Source organism: Leptonychotes weddellii, chromosome 8 (assembly GCF_054177405.1).
Source record: "Leptonychotes weddellii isolate Sample4059 chromosome 8, ASM5417740v2, whole genome shotgun sequence".
NCBI lineage: Eukaryota > Metazoa > Chordata > Mammalia > Carnivora > Phocidae > Leptonychotes > Leptonychotes weddellii.
In genome coordinates, this window is record NC_138376.1 from 116066130 (window position 1) to 116087631 (window position 21502).

Below are 21502 nucleotides of genomic sequence, written 5' to 3' on the forward strand. Positions count from 1 at the left end.
TTTATTTATAGTCTTGCTGAGGTGGGGGTGGGTGATGGGAAGAGTGGACTTTAAGACAAGAGTCTTTTTTTAAAAAATTTATTTATTTATTTGAGAGAGAGAAAGAGAGAGTGCACATGCGAGTGGGGAAGGGGGAGAGGGAGAAAAATCCTCAAGCAGACTCCCTGATGAGCATGGAACCCCACCCAGGGCTTGATCCCAGGACCTTGAGATCATGACATGAGTCAAAATCAAGAGTCAGATGCTCAACTGACTGAGCCACCCAGGCACCGTCTAAGACAAGAATTTTATGTGAGCACCAGCACTACGTATGTGTGACTTTCAGCGATTTTCTCAACCTCTCTGCGCCTCCATTTCCTCCTCTATAAAATGGAGGTAATAACCACCTCTCCAGGTTTTAGTAACAATTGTTTGCACTGATAATTTTAGAGATAGTAATAACAATAATAATAGCTAAATAATTACTAAGCACATGTCAGGGACCGATCTAAGTATATCACATATATTAACTTATTTCTTCTTCACAAAAAAACTGTGAGGTTGACACTATTGTTATCAGGAATTTGAGACATTGAAGGGCTATGTCATTTGTCTAAGGTGATATAATTAATAATTGGACAAGTCAGGATATGCACAAAAGCACATAGCATAAAGCTTGACACATGCTAGTCGAATCTGGTTCTATATAAGGTAGTACTTCTCCATTCCATATTAAATATGCAAAATGCCCCAGTTTGCCAATGATGATATTCTTGAATTATTCAATTTGAAGAGTGCACTTTAAAGAACTTGCTAATTTCACAGAAGTGAATGTTTTTTTGTGTTGTCAGATGATTTGGGTCCATGGTTTCATTTTATGTGGGACCCTGGCTAATCAGAAAAGAACTTGTATTTTCTTATTTTGATTCAGATTCCTAGCTGTGGACTCCTGATGCGCAAGTCTTTTCTGACTTGGACCTTTCAAAACATAGCAATATAATTGTGGTCACCACACTAATGTATTTGTGGTTGATTAGGAAGAATGGTGTTTTAATTTTTTCCCCTTGAGTAAATGACATTTCTGATGTAGCTGATATTAAAATAGAGCTGATGTAAATGTAGAAAAATAATGTTTCTATATAATGCAAGAAGAAAAGGAGTAATTTAATTTTGGCTAATATTTGGATTTGAATGATCAGGAGTGGCAGCCTGGTGGACATTACAGAAATCTGAGGTGAGGTGTTGGAGCCAGCTAGCCAGGCTAGGGAGAAGCTTCTTTTCCTATTTCTCATTATTACTTTGCATGGTTTTCAAATCTTAGGGTCACATAGGAGCACTCCCATTGTACTGATATGGTGGACAGAAAATGCATTTAATATGGGCTTGAGGGCATCTGTCTTACCATCTGTTAGGGGAGTTGTCAGTCTGGTCAATGGACTCATAGAAATCACTTTTTATAGTTGATGATGGCTGTGCCATTGTTCTCTGATAAACATCATATTTTTTTCCTGTGCATTTAGCAATCAGAGCCTGTAGGTTGATATGCATCAGGGTTTTATGCAGGATGACTAAATCTGTGAGTAGGTGGTGAGAGGCATTTCTGGATCCCAGTAATGTGTCGGGTCACAGAAATGTCACGGACACACAATGGTGCAGGAAATGGATGTCTGATCGTGGTTTGCAATAGAAATTGACCAGTGGTTTTGGAAAGGCAGGATTGCTCTGTTCTCCCCGTGATGATGGTAGGAAGGCAGGATCTCCTTCTTTCGCCATGCTGTCATGGTGACTGCATCTCACTTTTCTGACCGACTTTTGTGGGGGCCATTGTTAACTCATCCTGCTCACATCAGTCTCGCTCCATTTAGCATTTTAACCTGTCCTGCAAAATATTGTTCAGCTATGTATACATGGAAGTAATGGTAGTGCTCAGAGCTCCTGTTCTGAGCTGATTGCAGTGGAGAGAAAAGATAGACTGGGTATTTATAACATGGAAAGCCTGCGTGTGTGACTAGAGGAGACATGGCTTGGCATTTTGCTCTCTTCTCTCTATTCATTTGCTCAAGAAATGTTTATTGAACATCTTTATGCCTATAACGAATCTAGGGACTTAGATAAAGCAGTGAACCGGGCGTCCATTGAAAAAACAGTCTTTCCTAAGTTCACAATTAACTATGGTGAGAATTAAGTGCTCAAAGGTTATTAAAATAGGAATAAAAGGACAGAAATGCCAGGATGTCTGCTTATCCCATGGTTTTCCAAGTTAGTTACCAAATTGCCTAATTGGAATGTGATTTGAGTGGATCCATGGTTGCTAGGGAAAGACAAGGAAGTAGCCATTTCACTCCGTTTAAATGGCTCAGAATGACTCCATGCAGAGGAACCTTTTTTCTTCTCGGGTCTCATGGGGTTTCCTCAAAAAAGACTGCAATGTGGGGCTGGGATGAGAAAGAGAGCTTGAATGCTGGATTAATGAGTTGAAATACACTCGTTGGAATCTGTCACCTTCAGAACAAGGTTTCGGAAGAGTCAGAGCATTGGGAGCTTCCAAAGAAAGCCTGCAATCAATGAAAATGACATTCTAGTGGCTGTAGCTGCTGGCTAGGAAAACCTTATTATGTTTTAGCGTAATTAGGCAGGTAAGTAATGAAGGACTGGGATTTATTAACCAGAAACAAGAGTAACTTTACCAAGTAGCAAAAGGATTTTGGTCCCCGTACGCCAGTTGCTCACACACTTTCCTTAGGGCTCTTTATGCACCAGGCCTCCTCTGCCCAGGGACAAAGAGCCAGGAGGGGCTTGAGCTAGCATTTGGACCCATATTTGCGTCCGCATCTCTGCTCTGTCTACTTCTTACTGCCTTTCTCTGAATTCTTACTAGGTCAGCACGAGCACCCGTTTGGAATATTTATAAATCTGGTTAAGATTGTCTTCCTTGAGGAAATCAACCCAGAAGGGTTAGGTAAGCTTGCCAAAGACATGCAGTCATAGAGCAAAACTCTGCATTTCTCTTTTGGTCTTTATTTGGCACACTTTGCAGAGTTAGGGAACAGTCCACAGGCCCATCCTCATTTCCAACACCAATGTAAGCTTAGGGGTCACCAAGACCATACTCATTTGATAATTTGCTAGAAGGACCCACGGCACTCACTGAGCATTTCTATATCCATAATTTCATTTTATTACAGTCAAAGGCTACAGATGAAAATCAGCCAAGGGAAGGATACATGGGACAGAGTCCAGGAAAGTTCCAAACACAGAGCCTCCAGCTGTCCTGTCTTGGTGGAGTCCTGGACAGTGTTGATTGTCTCAGCTATGATGGACGACGCTGTATACAGAGTCTTGCCAACCAGGGAACCTCACCTGAGCCTCGATGCCCAGAGTTTTTACCGGGACTACGTCACATAGACATGGTTGACTGCCCATGTGGCTGACTTCAGTTGCCAGTCCCTCGGTATATTGAGCTGATATCACATGACCCAAAGCCCCCCAACTAAATCACACCATTAGACTCTCTAGGGTGGCCCAAGGCCCCCCCGGGTAAACAAAGATACTTCAATCAGGCAAGACATTCCAAGGGCTTAGAGCTCGCCTCCCAGGAACTGAGGGCAAAGACTAGACCTCTTTTGGGGCAAGGTGAAATTCTTTACTACACACTCTTAGAAGCAGGACCACCACGAGAAGAGTGATAACGATGACAACAATAACCATGACATAAGGAAAGAAGAGGTAGATGCCATTATGGGAAGAGCCACACAGGTCTGGCTTTGGATGCTTTTCCCCCCCAGTAATTAATGATGGTTATTTTTTAAAAACACATGATAGAAGAGGTACAGGCTTTAAAGGACAGTGGACCTTTAAGTGGCTGGCATTTTTGAATGATTGATTGTGATTTTATGGCCTTTTCTTCTTTCATTAAATTCAGAATGAATGATCATGTTTTAAAAGCTGATCAACCCTAATTATAAACAGTTCCACATTCTCTTCTTGGGTTTCGACTTAATCTGACAGAAGAAAGAACGCGATTTAAAGGCGATTTGACACATGGCTTTTGGATTTCTAGATCTTTAGCAAAGGGAGCCATAATCAAAAACAAATCTCACAGCTTGTAAATTCAGTAAGATTTCATTTCAACAAGATTTAGGTATTTGTAGCAAATAATATTCTCCCTCATTGATAATGGGGCCCTTGATAAAATTATTTTAGTTTTTCGTAGTGATTATAAAGTTAGAGATCATAATTTTGCTGGATTTACTCCACTGATGATTTACTGTGGTGGGTTTGTTTGTGTGGGTTTTATTTTACATTGTCTGCATAGCAAGTGTATGGGTTCTGAGAAGCCAATTATTAGTAAGTGAAGGAAGAATTGAATGCTGGTGAGGTTTTATATGGGGAGGGCAGGTGAACGGTTCTGCTGCATACAAATAAAGGTTAGAATCTGGGTACAAAATAATTAGTCTAAGAGCAGTGGTCTCTAAAATAGATTAATGGGACTGCTTTCACCAGCACAACAAATTAATCTCTAAAGGCAAATAGTCAAGAAAATAAATGGACAAAACAGTGTCAAGTGGCTTTAAGTTAAAGGAAGGAAAGAAGAAAACAACCAGGGTGCAGTTAAGAAGACCTTCCGGAATTTCTGTTGGCAGCAGGGATTATAATGACGGCAGGCACAAACCCTCACCCGTAACAGATTCATAAACCTCTTTTCAGATAATGAAAAATAGGATCCGTTCTGGCGTGCACTGTAAGCAAATGAACCTCCCTAAAGATAAACAACACTCCCCCCATCCTCTAAAAAAGAGGGGGAAAATTAAATATTCATTGGTGAGTGATATTGGTGTTTGTGGTGCTGAGATGCCGAGGATGGCAGGGAGCAAATTCTGGCTGGGGGCACCGGGCCGGAGACACTCCAGAACTGTTTGTCAGTGCTGACTCACTGCCTGCCTACTTGGCCTTCCGTGTGACCTGGATATGCAAGCTGAACAAAATTTACAGTGTGATTTTTAAATGCTTAGCTGGTTCTTCGGGCGAGCACATTTTGCCATTTGGAACGGTTCTCAGGTTTGCCATGCATTTAAAAGAGGCAAGTACTACCCTTCCATCACCCTTGCCTATTTAACTTCAGCGGATTTGGAAATTCTTCTTTCCCTCCCCCTGATCATGCTTTGCCTGATCCCCACATCTTCTGATGCATGTCAGGCTTTTGGGAAGTGTCGGGTAGCTCTGTAAAAGTTGTGTCGGTTGACTTGGTTTTGCTGTCATTGGGCAGTGAGACTCAGCACCTGGAGCAGATGGCCCCTGTGAATATGCATTTTAAGGAAGTGACTGGTACATTGACTGGGGTGACAAAGAGGGGACAGTACATGGGGGAGTCACTGAGCCACGTGGATCCCAGCCTTCAGAATCTTCACCTGCTGTCTCTCTCTTCACTTCACCCTGGACTCTGCATCAGGGGTGGATGATATTTTTTGGAAAAGCAGGTTGAGCATTCAGAGTTCCGCTGGACACCCTTTATGGGAGCTCGCATGATCTACACAATTATTGTGATTGGCAACACCACGCATTGAGCAACAGTTTTAAGCATATCCTTCAAAAAGTCCTTTTGTGGGGAACTACTTCTAATTAAAGGGCTACCACATAATATCCATTTGTCTTTTTAAATGACTCTAAATGCTTGAAAGAATCATGTAAGTGTGGTTTAATTATGCACAAAGCAGTGATTTGCAAGATACTGTGGTTTCTCCTTTTCCTGCTTTCCAGTGGAGCCATCTTTGTTAAAGCATCACAGTACATCAATGAATGTAACAGATGAATCACTTTGAGTGACAAGGGGAAGGTCCCAGACGCCTGGCCGTGGTGATAATTACAGAATGAGTGTCCATCTGCTGCCTCTGGCCCCGGCCGGGGCAGGCAGAAGGGGGTGGAAGCTGAAAGCCACAGGGCCCAGGAGGGATGGGGGGATGAGAGCTTAGAGCAGAACGTGCCGCTGGGACTCCATGCCCCATGACAGTGCCACACGGCAGAAACTCCAGAGCGAGGACGAACCTTCTGTTTTCACGGCTGCTGCCAGATCCCTTCAGAAACATGGTTTGGCTTTTCTCAGAAGTCTCATAAATCAGGTGGCTGCGTGTTATATAGAGTCAGGTTTACGAGGTCACTGGAACTGTTTCTTTTCTTTCTGTTGTTTCTTTGAGCTCTCTGTACATGTGTGCATGTGTGTGTGTGTGTGAACCCGTGTGTGCACACAAGCATCCTAGGCTCCACTCTTCCCCAAATGCCTCTCATCTTGCGTAACTCCCCCAGGTTGGCTAGTTTTCCAGTGCTTAAACGAGAACCAACGAGAACCTTTAGAACCTTTCTCCATAGTAGCTGGGGCCAATAGATACTTTGTACAATCCCCCCAACACACACACACACACAGAATTAGTACACAGATTCTAGAGTCTCCTCTCTCTACTCCTTCACTTAACTGCCACAGTTGTGTGATTTAATTAGTCCACGCATGTATTTCTTTACTTGGTAAAGCTTTGCCGAGCACCTCTTGTATATTACACACCATGCTAGGAAAAGAGGAATGGGGCTCTTCCAGCTAAGCTGGAGTGACAGATATGCACGTGGATTATCTTACATGCTTTATAGCTATGTAAGTAATGTTTTGCAGATTTTCTTCAGCTTGCTTGTATTGCCCAATATTAGATTTCTGAGATTTGGGCTCATGCTGATATAGGAGGCTCTAGTTAATTCGTTTTCATTGCTGTATAGCATTCCGATATATTAATGTACTTATCCATTCTTCTGCTGACATTCATTTAGGCTGTGTCCATTTTTTTGTTATTATGAATAATGATGTGATAAAAACTCCTGATCTGCTGACTCATGTACAAAATCTCTCCAAGGAATATACCGAGAAATGAAATTGCTCTTAAATGTTGGCACGAGTTTGCATGCCCACCAGCAGGATTTGAGAATTCTCTTTTAACCTCATCATTCTCATACATGGTATTTCCAAACGGTAAATTTTTTGCCAATCTGATGAGATCTCACTGTTTTAACATACCTTTTCCTGACTGCTTGCTAGTAAGATTGAACACGTTTTTTTCTCCATGTGCTTATTGGTTGTTCATGTTTCCTTCTTTGGGGATTTCCATTTCAAATCCTTTGTCTACTTTCAACTTGTTTGTGTTTTTCTTATTGATTTTTAAGAGTTGTTTATATATTGTGGATGACAATCCTTTGACCTTTATGTAGGTTGCAAATATATTTCACAAACCGTGGAGCTTATTTTGCTTGTGTTCTCTTTTGTGTACAGAAGTTTTACATTTTAATTGAAATCAGTTTTATCCGTGACATCCTTTATGGCTTATGCTTTTAAAAGATGTGTGCCTAAGAAAGATTGAACTACTCCAGTGTCTTAAAGACAGTCTACTTGGGGCGCCTGGGTGGCTCAGTTGGTTGAGTGTCTGACTCTTGATTTCGGCTAAGGTCATGATCTCAGGGTCAGGCTCTGTGCTGGGCATGGAGCCTGCTTAAGATTCTCTCTCTCCCTCTCCTTCTGCCCCTCCCCCCACAGCTTGAACTCTCTCTTTAAAAAAAAATAATCTTCTTATATATTGTTCTAAAACTTTTCACTTTTATTTTTTATGCTCAGATATTTAAACCATCTTGAACTTATTTTTGTGTATGGTGTGAAATAAAGATCTAATTTTACATTTGCTGTATTGTTCCAGTACCATTTATTATGCAATCAGTCCATCCTTAGCTGCACTGATAACTAATCATCTTGTGTTATATATCCAATTTTCCTAATATGCAGAACTGGCTGTTTGTCTATCACTGCACACTGTCACAGGGATTTGATTTATTTTATTTTATTTTATTTTAAATAGTTTATTTATTTATTTGAGAGAGAGAGAGAAAGAGTATGAGCGGGGGTGGAGGGTGGAGGGACAGAGGGAGAAGCAGGCTCCCCACTGAGCAGGGAGCCTGACGCAGGGCTCCATCCCAGGACCCCGGGATCACAACCTGAGCTGATGCTTAACCAACTGAGCCACCCAGGTGCCCCTAGCCAGGGATTTATAATCGGTTCTTAGCCAGGGCCAGGTGAACCCACGATTTTCTTATTTGAAGTATCTTCACTATTCTTCAATATTTATATTTTGATTGGAACTGCATTAAACTTATAGATTAATTTGGAGGTGAATGAGATCTATATGATGGTTTGTTCAGGACACAGTAATAAAAACTGTGAATTCCTCAGGGTAAGGGACAGGTTTGAAGAAGGGGTTGGTAACAGTGAGTTTGGTTTTGGTCATTTTGAGACCGATGTGCCCATGGAACATCCCTGTGGAGACCTCTGGGAGCCACAGGAAATGCAAGCCTGGATCTCAAGGGAGAAGACAGAGAGGAGGCCTGAGAGTATGAGGAAAATGGCTGACTGAGAGACAGTGCCTTGAGGAGGCTGGAAAACAAGCTTTGGAGAATGCCCACATTCCATCAGCAGGTCAGGGGGCAGAAGTAAATGGCCAACAAAGGGGAATGAGGGGAGAAAGTCAGAAACTTACAAAGAGAATGTAGAGGAGAGTGGGCAAGCTCTGAAAAGAAAAAAAGGAAGGAAGGAAGAAGGAAGAAAGAGAAAGAAAGAAAAGGAAGAAGGAAGGAAGGAAGGAAGGAAGGGGGGAGGGGAGGAGAAGGAAGGAGAAGGAAGGAAAAGAAAAGAAAAGAAGAAAGTAATATCTTATCACTATACACACCCACTAGAATGGCTAAAACTAAAAAGACTGACACCACCAAGTGTTAGCAAGGATGTGGACCAGCTAGAACTCTCATATCCTGCTGGTAGGAATGCAAAATGGTACAACCACTTTAGAAAACTGTTTGGGGCTTTCATAAAAAATTAAACATACAATATACAACTCTGCCATGGCCCTGCTAGATATTTACCCAAAGGAAAGAAAAAATATGACCACACAAATACTTGCACATGTATCTTCATAGTAGCTTTAGTCACCATGGTCAAACACTTGAAACAACCTAAATGCCCATCGGCAGGTGAATGGATAAACATGTTGTGATACATCCTTACAATGGAATACTAGTCAGCAATATAAAAGACCAAACAACTGATACAACAATATTGGTGAATCTCAGAAACATTAAGCGGAGTGAAATAAGCCAGGCAAAAAGAGTACATGATGAATAATTCCAGTTACATAAAATGCAACCTGTAGTGACAGAAAACTGGGCTCAGACAGAGGGAGAATGAGCTATAAAGGGAGATGAGAATTTTGGGGAGCAATGGAAATGATCTGACCTTTAAATAGAAGCGATTTTGTGTTACTGCAATTTATAAGAAATATATATATTTGGTCATTCAGATTACCGAAATATATTTCTCTGATGCATTTACTTCTCATTCACAGTTCCTGACTCACAGTTCCCCAAACCCACAGTATTTCCTGAGCCATAAGAGCAACGGGAACATCTTCTGTTATAATATTTGGGCTCTTGTCCTCAGTTTCTGAAAAGCTTCGGAGCCATAAAGGTGAAATGGGTGACTTGTTATTTGTAACAAGCCCCTTTCTACCACAACCGGATTTATGTTAATGAAGTGATCTTTGCAAAGCACCTAAGGATGGAGGCTGGTGGCCAGGGGAGCCAACCATAACTATAAGGCTCAAACTTTCAGTTTCACCCCCTGATTTCCAGAGATGGAAGAGGGACTAGAGCTCAAACCGATGGCCAGTGAGTTCATCAATCATGCCTAGTAATGAAGCCTCTGTGAAAACTTTAAAAGGATGGTTAAGAGAGCTTCCATGTTGGGGAACCAGAATGCATCCATGTACTACTGTGCTGGGCTCCAAGCTCCATGAGAACAGAAGTTCTTTTGCTCAGGACCTTACCCTATGTGTTTCTTATCTGGCTATTGATTCATATCCTTTAATATCCTTTGTAATATATTGGTAATCTAGTGAGTAAATGGGTTTTCCTGAGTTCTGTGAGCAGTTCTAGCAAATTAAATCCAAGGAGGGGGTCGTGGGAACCTCCAAGTTCTAGGCAGTCTGTCCGAAGCACAGGTAACAACCTAGACTTGGGATTGGCGTCTGAGATGGAGGGCTGTCTAGTGGGACTGAAACCTTTACCTGTGGACTCTGATGCTCTCACCAGGTAGATAGTGTCTGAAGTGAGTTGAATTCTTGGACACCCTGCTGGTATCAGAATTGCTTGTGGATGTGGGGAAGCCTTCACACACACACACACACACACACACACACACTGGAATTGGGTCCAGGAACTCTCTCACATTTATTGTTTATAAATTATTCCTCAATAAAGTTGATAACTGAAAGCAAGCAAGTAAGCAGGAAAGAAAACAAAGGAAGGAAGGGAGGAAGGAAGAGGGGGAGAGAGAAAGTTGTCCTTAGCAGTGTCAGATGACGAAAGCTTAGCAGGGGCAGGAGCTGTGGGGGGCCCTGAGGAGTCAGAGCTGACTGGGCAGAATCCGGGTCTCAGTGGGCAGAAAGTCAACACTCCAGCTTCCCTGTCTTCTTCCTTTTCTCCTTCTCTCTTTCTCTCCTTTTTGCTCCATCCTCTTCCTCTTTCTTCTTTTCTAATTTATAAGTTAGCTAGAGTAGAAGGCAGCAACTTAGGGCTTCTGAGGTATTTATTCATTAGGAAGAGGCTTTGAGCAGAATGGAGGGAAGGTTTGTGCTCTGGAGAAAGATTTCCAGAGCTTACCTGTAAAACACAGTCCTTTACATATCTGGTCAGCCCTTCCCCATAGGTAAACATTAAAGGATTGCTGTGTTTATCATACATATTTCAAGTCATTTTAGTTTGGTTTGGAATTAGACCAAAATTACCCATCTTGGGTGCTTAATAAAAAAGATGTCCTCCCCTGGGCATCATGGCACAGAGAGAGGGAATTGTACCATCTGTTCCCAGGCGATGAGTCCAGGTTTCTTATGGCTTTATAGAAATGCAGGCAGTGAATCTTGGTCTGACCATTCAGTAGCTGTGTGACCGTGGGCAAACCTCTAAACTTCTCTGAGCCTACATTACAAGACAGTTACAATGATTAAATGAGACAGTACATGAAAATGCCCAGAGTGCTTGTCACATGGAGGGTGCCCAATAAGTATGAGTTGTGTCTGAACCCCAGACAGGAATTCAGCGCCCGTGAGAGCATGGCACTATGCCAAACAAAATAAAAAGGTACACACTGTGGAAAAGAGTCATCCCCAGGTGAGTTAATGGATGAAAAGGTGAATGCAGAGCATTCTCCGATACAGAAATAGTGCCCAGGACCGAGGTCAGGGGTAGGGGCCCAGGGTCATTTAGAAAGATGTTTATTAATTTTTTAAAAGGTTTTATTTATCTATTTGAGAGAGAGAGCGAGACAGCGCACGAGCAGGGGGAGGACAGGCAGAGGGAGAAGCAGGCTCCCCACTGAGCAGGGAGAGAGAGAGCGAGAAACATGTGCGTGGCTGGGGGCACCGACGCTTCTTCCAGGAAACACACGTGTTGCTCACAGCCTGACGTCACCCCCTGACCCGAGCACCTCTGTCTTGCTGGATGCCACTTCTCATCTGCCTCAATTGTCCAAGCGTTTCTACAGGGCTGTGTGTGGTGGTGTGTGTTTGTGTTGCGGGGGTGGGGGGAGATGGCCACATTTCCCTTAGTGCTCTTGATTAGAATTTGTCCAGACTGGAGCGATTCTTACCAGCATCGTCTCGATGACGACGAGGAAGAGGGCAGCAGGCACTTAACACGGCGCTCCCTGTGGTACAAGCAGCTTCCCAAGCCTCTCACAGCTGTCCGTTCATTAAATTGTTAAATACACCAACCTTGAGGGCTCTCAGGTTATGGTGAGGAAAACTAAGGCACAGAGAAAATAATGAGCCCTTAAGTGGTGTGCAGGGATTCGAACCCAGTCCCCTGGCTCCCGAGTCTGTCTCTTAGCCCTGTGGCCACACTGCTTCCTGCCCTGTGTGCAGAGAGCGACTCCCTCCACATAGGAATGAACCCATCTGAGATCTTTCCAGGCATTTGTTTCAAAGGGCCTGCTTAGGTTTGTAACCCGAGGTCTTTATCTTCTGTCTCTCTGCCTCTTGCGTCACCATAACGTTCACGGTCCTGGGGACATGGGGCCCCCATCTTACTAGAGGCCACTGTGTGAGGTGATCTGTCCAGCTGCAGTTTGGGGCCCTGCCCGGCTGAGCACAGCCTGACCCTCGGCAGCCCACAGGGGGGCTCTCTCAGAGTTGCAGACCTGGGATCTCGGGGAGCACAAGGAAGAGCATCTGGACAAGAGCCGCTGAGGTGGCCTAACAAAAAAGATGATGGGTCAGGGCAATGTCTGTTTGCCATTTTAAAATTCGGGCAGTTCGTTGAAATACTGTTTCAAACGTTAGGGAACCAGAATGGTTAGATCTTACAGACTAGTAGAGGGATGTTCAGCTAATAAAAGGGGTACCTTTAAGGAGTGAGGGGGAGGGAGAGAAGGAGGAGGGAGAGGAAGCTGGGCCGTCACTCCAGAGCAGTGGTTCTGGATTCTAGACTCCTTGTATTGACACAGAGCTTCTCATCTTTCAAAGTCTCTTGGAATTATGACCTTCTTTTAGCCTGTCATCCACTGGGAGAGGCAGAGTGGGAGAGGCAGGGACAGTCCCAGGCCTGGGCTGGGCAAGGACAGTGCACACTGTCCAACTGCCCACGGGGCACTCATGTACACACTTAGCACTGTGGCTCGTGTCTTAACATCGACAGAGCCTATCTCTCTGTCTTCCTTCCCTGCTGGCCTGGGAGCCCCTGTTAGGCAGGGCCTCTCCCTTCCTCTGCATCCCAGAAAGTGGGGTAGAGTCTGGTGGGGGTGTGGTACCTAGTTATTGAGCTCAACTTGCTTCAAGAGACCTGGATTCAAATATTCACTTTGTGACCTTGGACAATGACTTAGAATGAACTAGAACACCCATTTTTCTCATCTGTAAAATGGAGATAATAAAACTACATTAGATTAAATATGGTAATAGGTATGAGTAGGCAACACAGAGAAGGCCTTCAGTAAATGCTAATTCCCTTTGTTTTCTTTAGATTGAGCACGACCAGAGCCAGCTCCCAATACAGAACCCACATCCACCAGGGAGTTTGCATCCATCCTCACCCATCCTTTTAGCTGGGGACTAAGGTCAAAAGAGACATGAATGCCCTTTTTTGAGTATCACAAAAGTTCATGTCCTTTGTGGTTAGGGAATCATTTTCTTGTGGAAATATTACATCTGGGGAACCACTTTGTTCATTCCTTCTTTTGGCGTGTTCTGTATGTGTATAAGTCACATGGCAGGAGGCCATATAAATGCAGTGGTAAAAGGTCTGCTTGAAGTTAGCCTGTTTCTTTATAAAGGCACACAGATCATTTATCAAGATAGACATATTCTGGGTCACAAAGCAAATCTCAAATTTTAAAAGATTCAAGTCATACAAAGTACGTTCTTTGAATAATGGAATTAAGTTAGAAATCAGTAACAGAAAGATGTCTAGAAAATCCCCAAATATTTGGAAACTAAATGACACATTCCTAAATAATTCCTGGGCCAAAGAAGGAATCAAATGTGAAATTAGGAACTATTTTGAAATGAATGAAGTGAAAACCCATTATATCAAAATTTGTGAGATGCAGCTAAAGCGGTGCTTAGAGGTGAATATATATAACACGAAATATCTATATTGGGAAATAGGTTTCAAATAAATGGCTTTAGAATCCACCTTAGGAACTAGGAAGAGAAGAACAAATTAAAATCAGAGTAAGATGAAGAAAGGAAATAATGAAGATGAAAGCAGAAATCAGTGAAATATAAACAGAAAATCAATAAAGAAAATCAGTGAAACAAAAGTTCATTCTCTGAAAAGAACCATATAATTGATAAACCTCCAGTCCAAGTGGAAATAAAGACAGGAGACAAGTTACCAGTGTCAGGAATGAGAGAGGTGACATCACTACAGTTTCTACAGATGTTATGAACCTCATGCCAATAAATTCAACAACGTGAAATAGACAAATGCCTTGAAAGACACAACCTGCCAGTACAAACAAAGCAAAACAAAACAAAAAAACTCCAGACCCAGATGGCTTCACAGGGGAATTTTTACCAGACATTTAAGGAAGAAATTATACCAACTCTGTACAAACTCTTCCAGAAACTTGAAAAGGAGGGAATACTTCCCAACTCATTCTATGAGGCCAGCACTACTCTGATACTAAAACCAGACAAAGACATCATAAAATAAGAAATGTAGACAACTATTCCACATGAGCATAGCTGCAAAATTTCTAAAGAAAATTTTGTCAAATTGAATGTAACAGTACACACACACACACACACACACACACACATATACACGGAAGGATCAAAATATCAAAAATCAATCAGTGTAAGTCACTGAGGAGGAAAAAACCCTTTCTATAATTATGTCAGTTGATGCAGAAAAAGCATTTGGCAAAATCCAATCTCTCTATTCCTGGTTAAAAATTCTCGCCAACTAGGTATAGAAGGGAAATTTCTAAACTCTAGAAAGAACATCTGCAAAAGGTAAATGTCTACAAAAAGCTGACAGAACTAACAAGTCAGTTCAGCAAGCTTGCAGGATATGAGGTAAATATATGAAAGTCTATGGCTGGCAACAATTGGAAATTGGAATAAAAATATGCCGCTTACAATAACAGCAACAATATTAAACACTTAGGAATAAATCTGACAAAAGATGTGCAATATCTTACACTGAGATCTATAAAATGTTGCTGAGAACATCCGTTGTTTTTTCCACAAATTGATTTACAGATTGCAGTCTCAACCAAAACCCCAGCAGGTTTTGTTGTTGTTGTTGTTGTTTTGTAGAAATTTACAAGTTGATTCTAAAATTCTTAAGGAGACTTAAAGGACCTAGAATAGCCAAAACAATATATTTTTTTTAAAGATCAACAAAGGTGGCAAACTAACATTACCTGATTTTAGGACTTGTAAACCTATACTTAGAAGACAGTCTGGTATTGCCAGAAAGCCAAACAAATAGATCAGGAATTCAGCCATTCCAATCTTAGGTGTTTACCCAAAAGAAATGGAAGCATGTTCCATACAAAGAGTTTTATATGAATATTTTAAGCAGCTTTGTTTATAATAGCCCCATACTGAAAACAACTCAAATTTCCATCAACAGGTGAATGGATAAACAAACTGTGGTACTCCGATATAACAAAATGCTACTCAGCAATAAAAAAAAGAAATGAGCTATTAATAAATCTCAAAATAGTTATGTTGAATGAAAGAAACTAAAAAAGTAGACGACTTCTTAACAGCACACTCTCTTGGGCTTTCCCCCCTTCTCATTGGTTTCTCCGTTTCAGTTTCCTTTGTTGGCCCCAGACCTTGCTTGCTAGGGGGCCTCTGGCCTTGGTCTTCAGCCTTTTTTTCCTCTCTATTTGCACTCTCCTCCAAGCTTATCCCATTAAGCCTTGTGATTCAAAGCGTTGCCACCTGCACAGTCCAATAAAATTTTCTGAAATGAGGGAAATATCCTATGGCCCCAGTGTCTACTGTGGTGGCCACTAGCCACGTGTGGCTACTGACTATTTGAAATGTGACTAGTATGAGTAAGGAGCTGAATTTTAAATTGTATTTATTTTAATTAATTTACATTTAAGTAGTCACACTGTATCATTTATATTATAGAATATAGAAATATATATTACATATATGTGGTTGGGGGCTACTGCATCTCTTAGCCTTGGTCTAGATCACTGTATTTACAACCTGTGGGTGGTAACCCATGAGCTGGCCTTGACCTTTAGTTTTTTTCAAAGTGAAATATCAAGGGATATCATATATAGTAAGAGTTATATTTTTTTCAAGAAACTTTTTTTTTCCGTCTTGTCTCTCTGTGGAGTAGGTTGCTGTAACTATGTATAGATCACATGTAGTTTTTTAGGTGTTTTGGTTTTTAGTGGAAAGCCGCTGATTTAGGCGCTAGTGAGGCCTAGGTTTATGACCTCAGCCATGAGCTAAGGAGCCAAGTCATGTTCAATTGTCTACCCGAGATCTCCCAAGTCTGTAAATCTGTTTTGTTTCCCCCTCTGGTTTTTCCTCATCTCAGCATAATGGTGACCTTAATCCCCCTTTTCCCTGTCCCCTCTTCCCGTTTTACTGGAGGCCTCCGTTCAGTCTAGCAACACAGTCTAGTGGCTCTGCCCCTGAAATAGATCCCACTTAATTTCCATTTTGATTTCCCTCACCTTTAAGGCCGGGCATCCCTTGCCTGGATCCCTGCCACAGCCCCAAACTGGCCGCTCTTTCATTCTTGTCTTTATACAACCCATTCTCCACACGGCAGTCAAAGGGGGCTTTGGAAAAGCCGAAATCAGATGATGTTGCTTCCCTCCTTGAAACCCTCCGGTGGCTTTCCATTGCCTAAAGAATACTCTCTCCGCGGCCATATTTCTGTGGCCAGCAAGGCCCTGGAAGCTGACCCTGGCACCCCCAGCATGGCACCCACCCCACTCATATTGGCCTTTCTGTGCCAGGAACACCCACTTCCTTGCTTGTTTCTCTGCAGGGCCTTTGCACACGTGCCATGACCGAGACCTCCAGACTTTCTCCGAGCTGGCCTCTCTTTGTTAATGCAGGTCTTTTTTTTTTTTTAAAGATTTTATTTATTTATCTGAGAGAGAGAGAATGAGAGACAGAGAGCACGAGAGGGAGGAGGGTCAGAGGGAGAAGCAGACTCCCCGCCGAGCAGGGAGCCCGATGCGGGACTCGATCCCGGGACTCCAGGATCATGACCTGAGCCGAAGGCAGTCGCTTAACCAACTGAGCCACCCAGGTGCCCGTTAATGCAGGTCTTACATCAGATGTCATTTCCTCAAAGGGGCAGCCTTTCTCTGACTCAATTAGTGTCCACAACCCAAGGCCGAGTGATCTATTTTGGAAGTAAATGAGCTATATTGTTATTTACATAGAGAATTTTTGAGTAATAGGAAAAAGAGCCATCAAAGTATTTTTGATTAGAGATTCTTGAATCTTCTTTGAGAATCATCTGTAATCATTAAAATCCTTCTGTGCAAGTTTCTATATGGGGAAAGAGTATTGGTCTTGCTATTTTTTTAACTTAGCGGAGTACCTCATTATGCAGATTTAATGAACACTTTAAAATATGTGTAATGCAGTATATTAACTTATAGACATAAATTAGTTAATGTAAAATTTTAAGAGTTTCACTGATGTTAATTTATTATAAGTACAAGTTATTTATTGAACTTTTTAGTCACTGAGATTAATGCACATCATGATTGATGTTTTGAGATAATTTGAATTTAAATTACCAAATTACTTTTGTCTTGAAGAAGAAAGGTCTGTAGTTTAGAGTATATTATTCCTTATGACGTTTAATCTTTATTTTTATAATGATCTTTATGAAAAATATAGAAATAGTGCAGAAGGATTACTAGTTATTAACTAAGTGATAGGATTTGTGATTCTTACCTTTGCTTAAAAAAAAAAAAAGGAGATCTACACTCAAATGCTGGAACTTTCTACAGGAGTCATTTGAGTAGTAGGTTCCAAAACAATGAAACTGAAACTGTATGTTTCACATTATATTGTCAAAACCACATAGCAAGGGGTATAGAAAAAGGAAATGCATTTAACTTTATAAAATGAAAACTGAATATAAGTGTGAAAATTTGGCATTATTTTATCCTAGAAAATTCTTTAAATTAGATAAAATAGTGTTCAGAAAGTTAAAACAGGGCCTCATTTTATTTCATATGTGTCCCATTCTGCCCAAGGTCAGAAATGGTGGTGATGAAAACGTTTTTGTCCTCTGAAGCCTTTCTGGATATGCTTTCCAAAGAGAATAATCAAAACTGCAGATTTATGCACAGAGATGTTAATTGTGGCATCGTTTCTAATTCTGTAAAGTCCGGAACCAACCACATATCCAATAATGGAGGAGTTAAGCAGATTGTAGAATATCTGTATAATAAAGGATTGTATAACCATTGAAGTTAATTTTTAGGAAGGCTATTTAGTGTTGTGGGAGAAAGCTTCTGACATAATGCTAAGTTAAAGAAAAGGACATATTTACTCAGTGTGATCTTAATTAGGTAAAAAACCATTTTCATAGGAGAAAATACATTAGTGGTTCATTCTGAGGGGTAATTGTTGTTGGCATTTTCTAAGTTGTCTAGAAAAAGCGTATATTACTTTGTAATAGCAAAAACATTACAAAAAAATTGGGGTGGCTAACAAAACACTAAATGTTTAAGCTTATTGTGTTTTGGAGCTGGAGAGTAGTTGTGGGGATCACTTGGCCTGGGAGCTCGTGACCAAGGGCTGTGATGGGCAGGGGAGATTGAGAGTGGTTTCTCAGAAGGCCAAATGGAGAGGAAGATTTCTTAGTGTTTTTGCTCTCAGTAAATTCCTGACATACCCACTGTCTGCCACTTGCTGATCAGAGTCTGGCTGTCCACTTTGTGACAAATATAAAAGAGGAAGACAAAGTAATTATTATCTAATAAATGTGACTGTTTAGGTAGCAAATATTTTAAAACAGAAGGCAACAATGAAAGATTCCTAATGGTATAACGTGGGGACTATTCTAGATTGTTCTTTAGTCTTTGGGTGTTCATCTATGACTAGGACGTGAAATCATTTTAGTGGATCTCCCTCTGCATTACCCTTTAAATGAAATTAGAATAGAAAATAGAGGGTGTATTCTATATATTAAGTATTCATTCTTTAGATTTTTATTTCAGGTATGTGTTTGTACTGAATGGTAAATGTAAAATGTGGTTGGCTTTTTTAAAAAACTGATTTGCCATCAAAAAAAGTCAAAAGACTTTTGAGGTCTAGATCAGTGGTTCTCAGAATGATCCTGGAGCCAGCAGCAGGTATCACCTGGGAACTGGTCAGAGGGGCACATTCTTAGGCCTCACCCCAGAACTTCTGAATCCTAGCCACTAGACCACCAGGGAACCACCCCAGAACTTCTGAATCAGAAATTCCTGGGCCCAGCACTCTGTGGTTTCCTAAGTCCCCCTGGTGATTCTGATGAGGACTTATATTTGAGAACCACTGGTCAAGCCTTGCTGTTCCACGCATGGTCCAGAGACTAACATGGGCATCACCTCGTGGCCAGTTAGAAATGCAGAATTTCTGGCCCCAACCTGGGCCTACTAAATCAGAATCCCCAAGCTCCCTGGGTGATGTGTATGCTCATATAAAAGGTTTATTAAAGATTGAGAAGGCTGATCTCAACCACATGTGCCTCCAGAGGCCATATAGATAATGTCACTGAGTGAAGGCAGCCTATGTTTCTCCCCCAAAGAGAGCAGCAGCGAGAAGGATTGATTGTGATATGGGGTTTAAGCACCCTTCATTTGTTTAAAAATGTCCTCTATTGAAGCCACGGGGGTTAACACCTCCAACCAAACTCATCAACTCAAGATAACTGTAATTGACCTTAATAACTTCAAGCAGATTTTAATCCCCAACTTTAGTAGAGTGAGCCTGTCATATTAACTTCTTCTGATCTCTTCTAGGAATTTATCCAGGAGCTGCTCTCTCGGATAAGAGGCATGAGGAAACTGAGCCCTCCACAGAAGAAGACTGTATAATTCTGGCACAGGATGGAACTCTCCCAGAGACGAAGAAGGGTCCTGGGATTTGGGCTTCATGAAGACATTTATTAAAGCATAGTTGCCCTTATGAGAAACTTTTTTTTGGGGGGGGGGTGTCTATTAGACATTTATTCAAGAATGTTCCTTTTTTGTTTTGGGAGGTTTTGTTAGTGTAATGTTTTAATAGCAAGAACATCACGACTCTGGTTTCAGCCCAACCAGGGGTTATCAAACCAGGCAGACATGCAGGAATGGGCTGATGCGGGCAGCATTTTCTTTGAGAAATCGCAGGTTTAGGACCTAACTATACAGGGATGATGGTTTTCTTACAACTAGTTTGGTAATACTTTTTCTTAAGTTGTACAATTGTCTCAGATGTCGAATTTCTCGTACATGTATATATCTACACACGACTAAGTTAAAATGTAGATGTGAGTTTTATTTCACATTGATGGAATAAACTTGTGGTTGTCCTTTAATTGGAGGTCACAGCACATGGGTTTTCAAGAGGCCACTAGATATTCTTCGTGTCGTGTGACTGCTGCTGACCTTCAGCATTCACTTTATGCACCAAAGTGAAAGAATTCAGTGTATCCGTTATTTTAATGAGCTACGCCACAAAAAGTTGAGTTGGTCAAGGGCTTAATTCATGGACTTTATATTATTTCATTAATTGGGATGCTTTGCCAGGTCATGTACTTCTTGCCTTGTTCGTGGTATTTTAAAGTTTTATGAACCCTTCATTTGAAGAACTATTTAGATTTCTAGAGAAATGCCCATGCGGAATGGTGTTTTGCGATGGAAAAAGGAAGCACTGTGTAGCAATTAACTCTCTGCTTTCAACCAAATACTGTGTATTCTTCTCTCTCCATGAAAGCAGGTCAGAAGGAAGTTAGCAAATCACGTATCTTCCTCCTTAGATGTAGATCTGGTCACTTCCGTGCCTGGGCAGCATTAGACCAGAGCGGGTGAACTGAGGGTTGAAGACTGTAGAGGTGAGAAAGCCTCACCTGCTTTCAAGAAAGTTGATACAGGAGCATTGGCCACTTTGGAAGGGTGGTGGAGATTGCATTTCTGGCTCCTCTCTATGGCATGTGCTGAGGATTCTGGCTCTTGGCCCCAATTACGCACCCCGATGTCCTTGCTTGGAGCTAGGCGTGGGGCGCCTGCCCCGCGCCTCCCGGTGATATATCAGCTCCTTGGAGAAGGATCAAAATTCAGACGGATGTGGGCTGGGTAAAAGGTCAGAGTAGAAACTCTTCCTTTCCCCAAGGAGGCCTCCACCGCCTCCGCACAGAAACCCCACCTACTGTAAGGCGTCTCTAGGCGGCCCTGTCAGAGGACAGGAGTCAGACATTTTATATCAAGGGTGCTCTGAACATATTTTATTTTTTAAAAGAACTATGTTTGTGAATTTTATGTATACTGGCAAGCTTTTGAAAATGTATTTAATTTTGTAATGTTTACCAATGATTTATTTACAAGCTATTTACTCAAATAAATGGAGCTGCTTACAACTCTGCTCACACCTTTGCATTGCAAGACATGTTCAAAGGAAAATTTTACTTTGTGAGATGTTCCCCAGACAGGGGTACCAAGCCCTTATATCTAGCTTTTCATTTCCCAGGTATTTTCAGGCGTTTGATCCTGGTTCTCTCCTGATGAGAGCAGAGTTGCTGGGACACATTCCTGGGTTGGGAAGGAAACCGAGAATGAGCTCTGTGTATTTGGTCCTGCCTGGCCATGTGCTCTTGGGCCTCTCTCCAGCCATGTGCTTTGCATTTAATTAAAACTCCCTTTTACCCATCTGATAGAAATTCTCAAGAAAATTTCAAATTAATCAGATATTCCAATTATGCG

The 21502-nt window shown here is 41.7% G+C and overlaps 1 protein-coding gene and 1 long non-coding RNA gene across 2 annotated transcripts in view; both read left to right on the forward strand.

Moving 5' to 3' along the window:
- PPP1R14C (protein phosphatase 1 regulatory inhibitor subunit 14C) overlaps nucleotides 1-21159 on the forward strand; it is an 81790-nt gene extending 60631 nt beyond the window's left edge. Inside the window, exon 4 of the mRNA XM_081829150.1 lies at nucleotides 19565-21159. Coding sequence (XP_081685276.1) covers nucleotides 19565-19639 — 75 coding nt within the window. The 3' untranslated portion in view covers nucleotides 19640-21159. The remainder of the gene's footprint in view (nucleotides 1-19564) is intronic.
- LOC145722875 (uncharacterized) lies at nucleotides 14490-16966 on the forward strand. Its single transcript, XR_014147452.1, has 2 exons — nucleotides 14490-16648; nucleotides 16862-16966. It is a non-coding gene; the product is annotated as an uncharacterized LOC145722875 (long non-coding RNA).
- Nucleotides 21160-21502: the final 343 nt, after the last annotated feature.